Source organism: Pithys albifrons, chromosome 29 (genome assembly GCF_047495875.1).
Source record: "Pithys albifrons albifrons isolate INPA30051 chromosome 29, PitAlb_v1, whole genome shotgun sequence".
In the NCBI taxonomy this organism is placed as follows: domain Eukaryota; kingdom Metazoa; phylum Chordata; class Aves; order Passeriformes; family Thamnophilidae; genus Pithys; species Pithys albifrons.
Window position 1 is genome coordinate 290,507 of NC_092486.1, and position 13,529 is coordinate 304,035.

The 13,529-nt window shown below is 64.8% G+C and overlaps 2 protein-coding genes across 4 annotated transcripts; both read left to right on the forward strand.

Moving 5' to 3' along the window:
- The first annotated feature begins 210 nt into the window (after positions 1 to 210).
- Positions 211 to 3,383, forward strand: TMED4 (transmembrane p24 trafficking protein 4). 2 transcript variants are annotated; one of them, XM_071579020.1, is made up of 5 exons: positions 211 to 405; positions 1,145 to 1,245; positions 2,368 to 2,493; positions 2,771 to 2,917; positions 3,111 to 3,383. In XM_071579020.1, exons 1-5 carry the CDS (start codon positions 264 to 266, stop codon positions 3,153 to 3,155), a joined length of 561 nt encoding a protein of 186 aa, XP_071435121.1. In that variant the 5' UTR covers positions 211 to 263; the 3' UTR covers positions 3,156 to 3,383. The 2 variants fall into 2 exon arrangements, with proteins under 2 accessions (XP_071435121.1, XP_071435120.1); XM_071579019.1 differs by having other exon boundaries at positions 213 to 405; positions 3,006 to 3,383.
- A 192-nt stretch (positions 3,384 to 3,575) lies between these two features.
- DDX56 (DEAD-box helicase 56) lies at positions 3,576 to 12,935 on the forward strand. Of its 2 annotated transcripts, XM_071579004.1 has the most exons (14): positions 3,593 to 3,723; positions 4,353 to 4,514; positions 5,251 to 5,411; positions 5,992 to 6,162; positions 7,211 to 7,301; positions 8,017 to 8,261; positions 9,334 to 9,447; positions 9,879 to 10,055; positions 10,136 to 10,230; positions 10,308 to 10,381; positions 10,742 to 10,831; positions 10,914 to 11,019; positions 12,130 to 12,227; positions 12,753 to 12,935. In XM_071579004.1, the coding sequence occupies exons 1-14, from the start codon at positions 3,661 to 3,663 to the stop codon at positions 12,831 to 12,833; spliced, it is 1,728 nt and encodes a 575-aa protein (XP_071435105.1). In that variant the 5' UTR covers positions 3,593 to 3,660; the 3' UTR covers positions 12,834 to 12,935. The 2 variants fall into 2 exon arrangements, with proteins under 2 accessions (XP_071435107.1, XP_071435105.1); XM_071579006.1 differs by lacking the exon at positions 4,353 to 4,514 and having other exon boundaries at positions 3,576 to 3,723.
- Positions 12,936 to 13,529: the final 594 nt, after the last annotated feature.

Genomic DNA, 13,529 nt, shown 5'->3' on the forward strand with positions numbered 1-13,529 from the left:
CGAACCGGCGGCCTCGGGGGCCCGGGGGCGGCGCCCTCCCCGCTGCGCCACCGCGAAGGCGTTGTGCGCATGCGCGGCGGGGCGAGGCGGGAACCCCGCGGGGGCATCGTGGGCAGCGCTGAGTGGCCCCAGGAGGGAGACGCATGCGCAGAGCGTCAGGTGAAGCCGCAGCTCAGTAAGTGCGGGAGCTGCGCAAGCGCAGTGTGTGCGGCGAGGCGGCGGCGCGTGCGCAGAGCGCCCCGCGGGCGGACAGCGGCGGGGCCATGGCGGCGCTGAGGGCGGCGGGGCCCGCCCGGATCCTGCTCCTCTTCCTCGCCTGCGGCGCACACGGGCTCTACTTCCACATCGGGGAGACCGAGAAGCGCTGCTTCATCGAGGAGATCCCCGACGAAACCATGGTCATCGGTGCGGGGGGGAGACCCCCGGGAATGGGGATGGGGGAAAGGCCACCGGGAATGGGAATGGGGATGGGGGAGAGAGACACCGGGAATGGGGATGGGGGAGAGAGACCCCCGAGAATGGGGATGGGGGAGAGAGACCCCCGAGAATGGGGATGGGGGAGAGAGACACCGGGAATTGGGATGGGGGAGAGAGACCCCGGGGAATGGGGATGGGGAGAGACCCCGGGAATTGGGATGGGGGAAAGGCCACCTGGAATGGGGATGGGGGAGAGAGACCCCGGGAATGGGGATGAGGGAGAGACCCCCGGGAATGGGGATGGGGGAGAGACCCCGAGAATTGGGATGGGGGAAAGGCCACCTGGAATGGGGATGGGGGAGAGAGACCCCGGGAATGGGGATGAGGGAGAGACCCCCGGGAATGGGGATGGGGGAGAGAGACCCCGGGAATCGGGATAAGGGGAGAGACCCCGGGGAATGGGGATGGGAGAGAGACCCTGGGAATGGGGATGGGAGAGAGACCCTGGGAATGGGGATGGGAGAGAGGCCACCGGGAATGGGGATGGGGTAACGGGAGAGGTCACCAGACGCGGGTGGGGGAGCAATATTTGAGACCACCGAGGTTGGGGGGCTATGGGAGGAGCTGGGGAGCCCCCGGGAACGCTGGGGAGGGGCAGGAGGATCCCTGAGGAGCGGCATGGGGGGCTGGACCCGCTCCCATCCTGTGTGTCCCTCCCTGATCCCAGGGAACTACCGGACCCAGCTGTGGGACAAACAGTCGGAGTCCTTCCTGCCCTCCACCCCCGGGCTGGGCATGCACGTGGAGGTCAAGGACCCCGATGGCAAGGTGGGCACGCCCAGGCCAGGGCAGGGGGTTCTCGGGGGTCCCTGACACCCCCAGCAAGGGGAGAGGGCACAAGGGGTGCTTGGGACACCTGCCAGCCTGGGGAAGGGTCTCTGGGGTACACGGAGTGCCCGGTATTCTGGGAGGGGAGTCCCTGGAGTGCACAATGTCCCACCAAACAAGGGCAGGGAGTCCTGGGGCACCCACTCTTCTGGGTGTGGAGTCCCTGGGGGACACTGGTGCTGTGCCATCTGGGACAATCAGGCCTTGTCCTGGTGCCTGTTGGGATGACAGTGTCCCTGTCCCAGTAACTGGGGAGGTGACAGCAGTCCTGCTCTGCTGCCCTGGAGGGGGCTGGCAGTGGCCCTGTCCTTGGTGCCTGGGAGGGGTGACAGTGGTCCTGTCCTGGTGTCCTTTGAGGGTGACAGTGGTCCTGTCCTGATGTCCCAGGAGGGGTGACAGTGGCCCTGGTGCACTGCCTGGTGGGAGGTGACAGTGGCCCTGTCTTTGGTGCCTGGGAGGGGTGACAGCAGTCCTGTCCCTGTGCCCAAGGCAGGTGACACTGACCCTGCCCTGGTATCCTGTTGGGGAGTGACAAGAGCCCTTTCCCAGGAGGGATGGCAGTGGCCCTGTCTCAGTGTCCTGTGGGGGTGACACTGGCACTGTCCAGGTATCCTCTTGAAGGGTGACAGCAGCCCTGACCCAGTGCCCAAGCAGCATGACACTGGCCCTGTCCCACTGTCCCAGGGTGTGACACCGTCCCTGTGCCAGTCCCTGGGGTGTCACAGGATCCCTGTGTGTCCCAGCTGATGCTGTCCTGGTGTCCCGATGACCTGAGAGTGACAGTGTCCTTGTCCTGGTGCCACGGGGGTGTGATAATGTCCCTGTCCCGATGCCCCGGGGATGGGAGTCCTGGATGGAGTGTGACAGTGTCCTTGTCCTGGTGTCCTGGGGGTGTGACAGTGTCCCAGTCCTGGAGGCGTGACAGCCCCTCATGTCCCCAGGTGGTGCTGTCCTGGCAGTATGGCTCTGAGGGTGTGACAGTGTCCCCGTGTGTCCCCAGGTGGTGTGACAGTGTCCCCGTGTGTCCCCAGGTGGTGTGACAGTGTCCCCGTGTGTCCCCAGGTGGTGCTGTCCCGCCAATATGGCTCTGAGGGGCGTTTCACCTTCACGTCACACACGCCGGGGGAGCACCAGATCTGCCTGCACTCCAACTCCACCCGCATGGCCCTGTTTGCTGGGGGCAAACTGGTAACACTGGGGGGGTCCCTGAGCCCCGTGACACCCCCTGATGTCCCCTAACCCCTCCTGATCCCCCTGACCCACCTCTGAGCCCCCCTGACACTCCCCGATGTCCCCTGACCCCGGCTGATCCACCCTGACACCCCTGCAGTTCAACTCCACCTGCATGGTCCTGTTCGCTGGGGGCAAACTGGTAGCGGGGCCGGGTCCCCAGCCCCGGGGGATTTGTCAGTGCAGGGGGGCCCTGACACCCCCGGCACCCCCCTGACTGCCCCCCTGCCCGCAGCGGGTGCACCTGGACATCCAGGTGGGCGAACACACCAACAACTACCCCGAGATCGCAGCCAAGGACAAGCTGACGGAGCTGCAGCTCCGTGCCAGGCAGCTCCTCGACCAGGTGGAGCAGATCCAGAAGGAGCAAAACTACCAGAGGGTGAGCAGAGAGGGGAGTCCCACAGGGTGGGGTGGGGGTCACCATCCCCCTGCCCCCCCGTGACCCTCTTTCCCCTCCTGTGGGGCAGTACCGCGAGGAGCGGTTCCGCATGACGAGCGAGAGCACCAACCAGAGGGTGCTCTGGTGGTCCATCGCCCAGACCATCATCCTCATCCTCACTGGCATCTGGCAGATGAGGCACCTCAAGAGCTTCTTCGAGGCCAAGAAGTTGGTGTAGCCCCTGCAACCCCCACACCCCGGGGGGGCTCCCCCCAATCACCCCACGTGCCCCAAAGGGGGAATCCAACCCCCCAGTCCCAGGGAGGGACCTGTGCCGCCTGCTGGGACCCTGGGGGCGCTGGGCAGGCTGGGGGGGGCCTGCCTGCCATCGGAGGCGGGAGGGCCGCGCCCCGCTTGGGGGAAGATAAAGATTTTATTGGGGAAAATAAAGGCGGTTTTTGTTCCACTCGGGCTCGCTGGGGCTCTTTTAGGCTGTGCGGGGAATCTGATGGTGCGGGGAGGCAGGGTGGGGGCTCAGCCGTCCGGCTGCCTTTCCACAGCGCGCCTTCCCCCTCCCGGGGTTGAAGCGCCCCAGAAATGACCCGGGGGTGGTCTCGGGGGTCGGGGCTCCCCCAGCCGCGAGCGGGGAGGGGCTGCCAGTCCTCCACCGCCAGGGGGCGCTCTGGCGCCCGCTCTGCCACTCCGAACGCGCGGCCGGAAGTGTCTGTAGCGGGGCGACCAACATGGCGGCGGATGGAGCGGGGACGGGCTTCGAGCACATGGGGCTGGACGGGCGGCTGCTGAGGGTGAGGTGGAGCGGGGGTACCCCGGGGGAAGCTGTGGGGCCCGGGGAGGGGGCTCGGCCCCGGAGGCGGCGAGGGGAGGCCGGGAAGGGGGTGGGCCAGAGGGGGCTCTTTGAGACGGGGGAGTTTGAGGAGGGTCCGGGGGCCTCGGGGGAGTCTGAGGGCATTTTGGGTGTGAGGGACTCTGGGGACCCTCGAGAGGGGGGGTTGGGGGTGGGGGTCGGTATGAGGCGATTTTGGGGTTCCTGAGTCGGGGGCGAACTGAGTACTGAGGTCTCTCTGGGGGTGGGGAGAGGGCCGGGACACCGGGGGCTCCTCAGGGTGGGGGGCAGGACCCCGGGACCCGTGTGGGGGTGCGACATCGGGGTCCCTTGAGGGGGAGGGGTACCCTGAGGGGCGGGGACACTGGAGTGCCCCGTGGGAGGCGGAAGCATGGGTAGGGGGGTCTGTAGGCTGTGAGGGGGTGCTGGGGACCCCCAGCATGGGCAGGGGGTTCTGTGGGCTATGGGGGGACACTGGGGACCCCCAGCATGGGGGGGGGGGGGTCTGTGGGCTGTGGGAGGGCACTGGGGACCCCCAGCACGGGCAGGGCGGTCCCTGCTGGTCCCTGGGCTGACCCCCGTGGCCCGCAGGCGGTGGCAGAGCTGGGCTGGGCGGCCCCCACAGCCATCCAGGCCCAAGCCATCCCCCTGGCACTGGAGGGCCGGGACCTCCTGGCACGGGCCAGAACTGGCTCCGGGAAAACGGGGGCCTACGGACTCCCCGTGCTGCACAAACTGCTGTGCCTCAAGGAGGTATGGGGGGCACTAGGGGGGCACGGAGGACGCGGGGGGTTGGGTGGGGTGGGATGAGGGGCACTGTGAGGTGCTGGGGATGGGGTGGGTATCAGGGTGGACACAGGGGCACCCTGGGTGATTGGGGTTGTGTGGGTACTGGGAGGCCTGCAGGGTTACGGGGTTGGGGGGCACAGAGGGGTGTCCAGGTGGGGGTGGGGGCACGGGGGATTGGGTGGGGTAGAATGGGGGGGCACTGTGGGGCACTGGGGCTCGGTGGGCACCCTAGGGTATGGGGAATGGGGGGGTATTGGGGAGGGTCCAGGCAGGGATGGGCACAGGGAAGGGGAGGTTTGGGGTGGGTGCTGGGGGGTAGAGAGGGCACTGTGGGGTATGGGTGGTGGGGGGCACTATGGTGCACTCAGCCTGGAGTGGGTTCTGTAGGGCACAGGGTATCCATGGGGCACGGGGTATCTGAGATGTATGTGGGCAGGGTGGGCTCCATGGGGCACGGGGCTCTGTGGGGCACAGGGGGCTCTGTGGGTCACGGGGTATCTGGGATGTAGTGGGTAGGGTGGGTTCTGTGGGGCACAGGGTTTCCAGTGGGGCCCCTCGTGCCCCCTTCTCATCCCCTGGTGCTGCTGTTTGCAGGCCATGTGGGTGCTGGTGCCTTCATGGGTGCAGGGGTGGGCTCTGTGGGGCACAGGGGTACCTGTGGGTTGCATGCCCCCCCCAGTGACAGCCCTGGTGCCCCCAGGCCTCGCCAGCGCTGCCGCAGGCGGTGCGAGCACTGGTGCTGGTGCCGTCGGCAGAGCTGGGCCGGCAGGTGGGGCACACCCTGCGCCAGCTCTCAGCCTTCTGCGCCCGCCGGCTGCGTGTGGTGGACCTGTGCACCCACAGCGACCCCTCTGCCCAGCGGTGAGTGCCCCCTGTGTGCCCCTCTGTGTCCATGTGTGCCCCCCCTGTGCACCCACAGCGACCCCTCTGCCCAGCGGTGAGTGCCCCCTGTGTGCCCCTCTGTGTCCATGTGTGCCCCCCCTGTGCCCCCCTGTGCACCCACAGCGACCCCTCTGCCCAGCGGTGAGTGCCCCCTGTGTGCCCCTCTGTGTCCATGTGTGCCCCCCCTGTGCACCCACAGCGACCCCTCTGCCCAGCGGTGAGTGCCCCCTGTGTGCCCCTCTGTGTCCATGTGTGCCCCCCCTGTGCACCCACAGCGACCCCTCTGCCCAGCGGTGAGTGCCCCTGTGCCCCCTGTGTGCCACCTGGGCTCCCCATGCCCCTCTCAGCTCCCTGTGTGTGACGGGCCTGTGCTGAGGGAGCAGCCTGATGTGTTTGGTGGGCACACCTGTGACCCCCCAGGCACACCTGGGCGGGTTCTGGCACACCTGAGCCCCCTTGGCACACCCGTGTCCCACCCCAGCACACCTGTGTACCCCCTGGCACACCTGTGTCCCACCCCAGCACACCTGTGTCCCCTGACGCCCTGTGTGTGTGCCAGGCCCGTGCTGATGGAGCAGCCGGACGTGGTGGTGGGCACACCTGGGCGGGTGCTGGCACACCTGGGCGGGCACAACCTGAGTGTGCGGCACTCGCTGGAGCTGCTGGTGCTGGACGAGGCCGACCTGCTGCTGTCCTTCGGCTTTGGGGATGACATCAAGGCCCTGCTGTGGTGAGGGGGCACAGGGGGATGTGGAGGGCACCCAAAGGGCATGGGGGGCACTGCTGGGGGTGTGGGGGTACCCACAGGGCATGGGAGGCAGAATGGGGGCATGGGGGGCAGTATGGGAGTGTGGGGGCAGGGATGGGGGTGTGGTGGGCATGGACAGGGCATGTGGGGCAGGATGGGGGATTGGGAGGCACGGAAAGGGCATGAGGAGGCAGGGATGGGGCACAAATTTTTGGTTTTATTTTCTTTTCAATTTTATTCTTATTTTACTTTTTAATTTCTATTTTTTATTGTATTTTTTGTGTTGTATTTATTTGACTTTTAATATTTTTGTTTTCATTTCAACTTTATTTTTTTTCTTTTTATTTTTTACTTTATATTTGCTATTTTTTCCTTTGTATTTTATTTACAATTTTTGTTTTTATTTTACTTTTAATTTCATTTTGGTTTTCATCTTTACTTTGCTTTTTATTTTCTATACATTGCACGGAAGGCACAGATGGGGTCATGAGGGGCAGGGGTGGGCATGTGGGGGGCACGGGCAGGACATGGGCGGCACGGACAGGGCACAGCAGGGCAGAGAAGACTATGGGGGACATAGCCAGGGGCTTGGGGGGCACTGAGAGTGTGGGGGGCACTGCTGGGGTGTTGGGCATATAGGGGGCACTGCTGGGGACATGGGGGCCAGGGATGGAGCACAGGGGGCACTGCTGGGGACATAGAGGGGGGCTCCTGTGGGGGTGGAGGGCATGGGGGACACAGCCAGGGCTGTGGGGAGCAGTGGGGCTGGGGGGTGAGGGGCACAGGGGCTTGGGGTGGGCACTGTTGGGGTGGAGGATTTGGGAGGCACCACTTGGGGCTTGGGGGGCATTAGGGGTGGGGGACTTGGGGACACAGCTCAGGCACTTGGGGGACATTTAAAGCAGGAGGGCCTGGGGGCACAGTGGGTTTGGGGGCATTGCTGTGGCTGGGGGGCACAGCAGGCTGCAGGGGGAGGCAGGACATTGCCAGGCCTGGGGTCTGGGGGGCACTGACCCCCCTGCCCCCACAGCCACCTGCCCAAGATCTACCAGACCCTGCTGATGTCGGCCACGTTCAACCCCGAGCTGGAGGCACTGCAGGAGCTGGTGCTGCACAACCCCGTGAGCAGGGGGGCATGGGGGGCACAGGGGGCATGGAGGGCGCTGGGGGGTGTCTGGACGGAGTTTGGGGAGTCATTCTGGCTGTTTGAGGCTTTCTAAAGGGAGGTTTGGGAGGGCCAGACGAATATTTGAGGGATCTGAGGGAGTTTTGGGGTATCCAGAGGAAGGTTTGGGGTGTCCCAGGAGGGGTTTAGTGGGTCCAGGGGAGGGTTTGGGGCATCCGTGGGGAGGTTTGGGAGGGCCAGAGGAATACTTGGAGGTCTGAGGGAGCTTTGGGGGATCCGTGGGGAGGTTTGGGGAAGTCCCAGGAGGAGGTTAGTGAGGTCAGAGGGTGGTTTGAGGAGTCCAGGGAGAGATCTGGGGGCTTTGAAGATTTGGGAAAATCCAGAGGGAGGTTTGAGGCAACTGGGGAGAGGTTTGGAGGGCTCCAATGGGGATTTGGGGGGGGTCCAGTAAGGGGGTTGGGGCATCTGAGGGAAGGTCTGGGGGGTCTGGGTGGGAAGCTGTGGGATGTGAGGGAGATGAGAGTTCCAAGGATGGTTTGAGGAGTCCAAGAGGAAGTTTGGGGGATATGGGGGGAGCTTTGAAGTGGGCCCAGAGATAGAAAAATGCCAGGATTTTGGAATGCCACACCCCAGGAGCACATTCTGGGGATGCAGCGAGTCCAGTGCAGCCTGTGGGTGCCACAACCCGCCGTTATCCCTTTCCCCCCCAGGTGCTGGTGCTGCCCCTGGAGCCGCAGCTCCCCGGCCCGTGCCAGCTGCAGCAGTTCCAGGTGCGCTGTGGCACCGAGGAGGACAAATTCCTGGTGCTCGTGGCTCTGCTGCAGCTGCGGCTGCTGCGGGGCCGGGCCCTGCTCTTCGTGGGCAGCCTGCCCAGGGCCTTCCGCCTCAAGCTCTTTCTCGAGCAGTTCGGCATCCCTGCCTGCACCCTCAACTCCGAGCTGCCCGCGGCATCCCGGTATTCCTGGGGCTGGGAGGGCTCTCTGGACCAGCTGTGGTGACAGGGATGTCCCTGGGGTGACATGGGTGATAGGAGTGTCCCTGGGGGGTGGTGACTGGGGTGTCCATAAAGGGTCTCAGTTCGGGATCTCTCCCTGCACCCTCAACTCCGTGCTGCCTGCTGTGTCCTGGTATTCATGGGAGATGGAAGGGGACCTGGGTGGGGTGTCCTTGAGGTGGTGGGAAAGAGGTGAAGGGGATGATGGGTGTCCATGGATGTGTGGGTGTCCATGGAGGGGCTCAGTTTGGGATTCCCACCCACTCCTGGTATTCCCAAGGGAGTAATGGGGTGTCTGGATGGGGTGAGGTATCACTGGAGTGGTGGGAAAGGGGGGAAGGGGAAGGTGAGTGTCCATGGATGTTTATGGTTGCCCATGAAGGGGCTCAGTTTGGGATTCCCATAATTCCCGAAGGGATGGGTGCGGGGCTGCCGGGATGGGGTGTCCCTTGGGTGGGGAGGAGGAGGGATAATGGGGTGCTCAGGGGTTCACTGAAAGGCTTGGGGGGTGATGGGGCACCTGGGGAGCACCTTGGGATGCCCTCTGTGGGCTGGGGGGGGTCTCCCTGGGGACAAGGGAGGTGTCCTGGGTGAGTTTGGGATACTGGGGAAGATGCCAGGGAGGGTGAGGCCACCCCAGGAGTACCTGTGGTTGAAGGGTCATGGGGTGGTCCTTGGGGACAAGGAGGGTGTCCCAGGTGAGCTCTGTGGTGCCAGTGGGGCAGGTAAGGACACCCTGGGCATCCCAAGAGGGTGTGGGAAGTTGGAGGGTCACAGGGACAAGGGGAATGTCCCAGCTGAGTTTTGGGGTGCCAGGGGAAATGCCAGGGGGGATAGGGACACCCTGGGGGTCCTTGGGAGCTGGGGGGTCACAGGGTGGTCCCTGGGCACAAGGGGATGTCCTCTGGCTGCCAGGGAAATGTGGGGATCAAGGCACCCTGTGAGGCAGGATGGGAGTCCCTGGCTGTGTGTGTGGGGTCACACAAAGGGAAGTGGGCACAGCAGGGACACTGAGGGTCCCCCCTGTCCCCAGGTGCCACGTCATCTCCCAGTTCAACCGGGGCCTCTACGACTTCATCGTGTGCACCGACGAGGAGGGCCCACCGGAGCCCCCCCAGCGCCAGGCACAGAAAGGGGGGACCCCGGGGTGAGCATAGGGGGCTGGGGGGGCTGGGAGCCACGAGGGTGGGCATGGGGGGCACCAGGAGCTGGGGGGGCACTGGGGTGAGCAGGGGACATGAGGGGTGCAGCGTGTCTCCTTCTGGGGGGAGATCTGGGGAGTGTTCTCACCTTTACCCTTTGTCCTTGGGATTGTCATGCCTGGGGCCTCCCTGTCCCCACCAGGGTCCTGTCCCTGTGCCCAGCATGTCCCCTTTTCTGAGGGGTCTGGGGGGTCTCCTTGTCCTGTCCCTGTCCCGTCTGGGGGGCTCAGGGGGTTCCTGTGACCTCGGTGTCATCGTGCCTGAGGTGTCCTCGTTCCCAGGGGATCCCCTTTCCCAGGCTCTCTGTGCCCATATCCCAGATACCTCCTTGCCCTGGATGTCACCCCGAGCCCCCCCAACTGTGCTGTCCCCCCAGGAAGGGCAAGGCCAAGGCCAAGGGGAAGGAGCAGGCCAAGGCCAAGGGGAAGGAGCAGGCCAGGGCCAAGGACCCCGAGTACGGCGTCGCGCGGGGCATCGACTTCCAGAACGTCTCTGCCGTCATCAACTTCGATGTGCCCCCCACGGTCGAGTCCTACATCCACCGCGTGGGCAGGTCCGTGGGGGCACTGGGGGACACCTGGGGGTGCCAGGCTGGCCGTGGTCCCACCCCATGTCCTCCCCTGTGCCCCTCAGAACAGCCCGTGGGGACAACCCTGGCACCGCACTGACCCTGGCAATGCCTGAGGAGCACGAGGGGCTCACCCGCATCGAGGACGCGCTGGCAGGAGGTTTGGGGGGTCCCTGTGTCACCCTGGAGGGTGGGGGGACAGTGGGGGTGCTGGGGTGACCCTCTGTGTCCCCCCAGAGAATGGGCAGTCCATGCTCCAGCCTTACAAGTTCTGCATGGAGGAGATTGAGTCGCTGCGCTACCGCTGCCGGGTACGGGGGACACTGGGGGGACCTGGGGATGCCAGGGCAGGCCTGGGGCCTCTGAGGGGGGCTTGGTGGCACCAAGGGGGTTTTGGTGGTGCCAGGAAGGTTCTGCTGCCACAGAGATGGTCTTGGTGATGCCAGTGAGGTCCTGGTGGTGCCTGAGAGGGGGTCTGGTGGCCCTGAGGAGTTCCTGGTGATGCCAGGGGGGTTTTGGTGACACCGGGGGAGTCCTGGTGGAGCTAGAGGGGTCCTGATGCCACTGGAAGGGTCCTGGGGGCACCAGGGGGGTCCTGACGGCACTGGGAAGGTCCTGGTGTCTCTGAGGGGTGGCAGTGTAGCAGTGCCCCTGTGCCCCCATGCCCGCAGGATGCCATGCGCTCAGTGACCAAGCAGGCGGTGAAGGAGGCGCGGCTGCGCGAGGTCCGTGACGAGCTGCTCAACTCCGAGAAGCTAAAGGTGACCCCGGGGGGCTCGGGGGGGCTTGGGGGGACTGAGGGAGTCCCTGGGCAGTGCCAACCCCCCTGCTGTCCCTGGGCAGGCCTATTTCGAGGACAACCCGCGGGACCTGCACGTGCTGCGCCACGACAAGCCCCTGCACCCGGCCATCGTCAAACCACACCTGCGCAACGTGCCCGACTACCTGGGTATGGGGCGGGGGGCACGGGGGGCGAGGACCACAGAGGGGGAATGGGGCACAGAGAGGGCAGAGAGAGGGCACCAAGGGGGGAATGGGGCACAGAGGGGTCACAGAGGGGGGCATGGGGCACAGAGGGGGGAACAGGACACAGAGAGGGCACAGAGGGGGGAACAGAGGGGACACGGAGGGGAATGGTGCACAGAGAGGGCACAAAGGGGCATATGGGGGGAATGGGGCACAAAGGGGGCTCAGAGGGGGGAATGGGGCACAGAGAGGGTAGCAGGGCACAGAGCAGGGAATGGGGGGCAGCAGGGACACAGTGGGGGGAAAAGGTACAACGAGGGAATGGAGGCACAACAGGAATGGGGGCACAGCGGGGGGAAAGGGGGCAGGGGAAATGGGCACAACAGGGACATGAGGGGGAAAGGGACACAGCAGTGGTAAAGGGGCACAATGAGTGGAACGGGGGCACAACAGGGGGCCCAGAGTACCTGGGTATGGGTTTGTGGGGAAATGGGGCACGGTGGGGTGTCCAGAGTACCTGAGTATGGAAACAGGGAAGTGAGGGAGAGTGGGGGGTAAAGAGGGCAAAACTGGGCAAAACTGGGCACAAGAGGGGAAATGAGGGGAAAACTGGGGCAGAATGGGGGGGCTGAGGGGCAAATGGGCACAAATGGGGCAGAATGGGAATGGGGAGGAGAGAGGCAAAAATGGGGCAGAATGGGAGATTTGGGGGAGAAAATGGGGTGATTGACCAGGAAATGGGCAAAAATGGGGCATAAAGGCTGAAACTGGGGGGAAGACAGGGCACAGCAGGGGGCACTGAGGGGAAACGGGAGGGATATGGGGCAAAATGGGGTATTGGGGGAAAACAGGTAAAACCAGGGCACAGTGGGGAAAAATGGGTGGGAAATGGGCAAAAATGGGGCAGAACAGAGAGATTGGGGGGAAAGGGGGCAGAATGGGGGGAATGGGCACAAATGGGGCAGAACGGGGATTGGAGAGGAAAGGGGCAGAATGGGGGGGAAATGGGCAAAAATGGGGGATGGGGGGAAACGGTGAAAGGGGGTGGACGGGGGCAAATCAGGGGCCAGGACTAACCCCCAGTGCCCCCCAGTGCCCCCCAGCCTCCGGGGCATCGTCAGACCTGGCCCCAGGAAGAGGAAGGGCCCCCAAGTGCCCCGAGGCCCTGGCCCCCGCCGGGGGGGCAAAGCTGTGAGTGACCCCTGAGACTCCAAACCCTCCCTGAGCCCCAATCCCCCCCTTGCTCCCCCAAATCCCCCTCACCCCCAAATCCCCCCCACCCTCAAATGCCCTCTTTGCTCCCCCTAATCCCCCCTCCCTCAAATTCCCCCCTTGGTCCCCCAAATACCTCCCAGAGCCCCTAAGTCTCCCCTGCTCCCCCAAACCACCCCTTGAATCCCAAAATGCCTCTGCACCCTCAAATCCCTGAGACACACTCCCAACACCCCCAAATCCACCCCAGTTCCCCCAAATTCCCCCCAGCACCTCCAACTCCCCTGAAACACCCCCAGATCCCACCTAAACCCGTCCTGCACCTCTGAATTCCCTCTGCTTCCCAAATTTGCCCTTGCCACCCCAAAATCCCTCTTGCACCCCAGATCTCCCTGTGAACCCTGAAATCTCCCCCAACACCCCCAAATCACCCTTAAATCTCCTCCTGCACCCCAAATCCCCCCATGCCCTTCCATCGGGTCCCATCCTGCTCTTCTTTTCCAGCCCCACAGAACTGGGAACCCCCTGCAGAGCTTCAAGTACTCCCGGCGTGGTGCCAAAGGCCGGGCTGTGCCCACCCCCTGATGCCCTCCCCATGCCCCGTGCCCCCTGTGGGTCTGGGGGCTGTGCCGTGCCCCCCATGGGTCTGGGGACTGTGCTGTGCCCAATAAAGCTGCTGGGGGTGGCTCTTGGGGTGTCGTGTGTGGGTGCGGTGCCCGCCCTGCGTGACGGGGACGTGACAAGGACGTGGCTGGTGACGCACGTGTGGGACCTGGGCAAAGGTGCCAGGGCGGGACCACCCCCCTTATCACTGCCCAGGGCCATAAATTAGGGGGCAGGGATGCCCCAGGGGTATGGCACTGATGGGTTTGGGGGGCTCAGAACCCCTCGGGCACCCTGAGGAGATGCTGGGATGGCCCAGCATGGGCTGGCACTGAGCTGGGATGGCCCAGCCCTGCCTGGTGACGTCAGGGCTGAGCGTTGCCTCTGTCAGTGCCCGCCCAGACACTTATCAGGGCCCCAGACACTTATCGGGGTTCCAGGGGCTTATCGGGGTCCAAGGCTGTCCTGCAGCCTTGAACCCACCTGGCACTGGGGCACAGGGCACAAGATGGCACCCACGTGTCCCCCGGCGTGGCACTGGGATGACACCCACCCACCCAACCACAGGGATGGCACCCAACCTTCCTGCCACAGGATGGCACTGGGATGTCACCCACCTGCCCTCGGGGGTGGCATCGGCACTGGCAGGTCCGTGCCCGTGGGATGGAGGGTACAGGC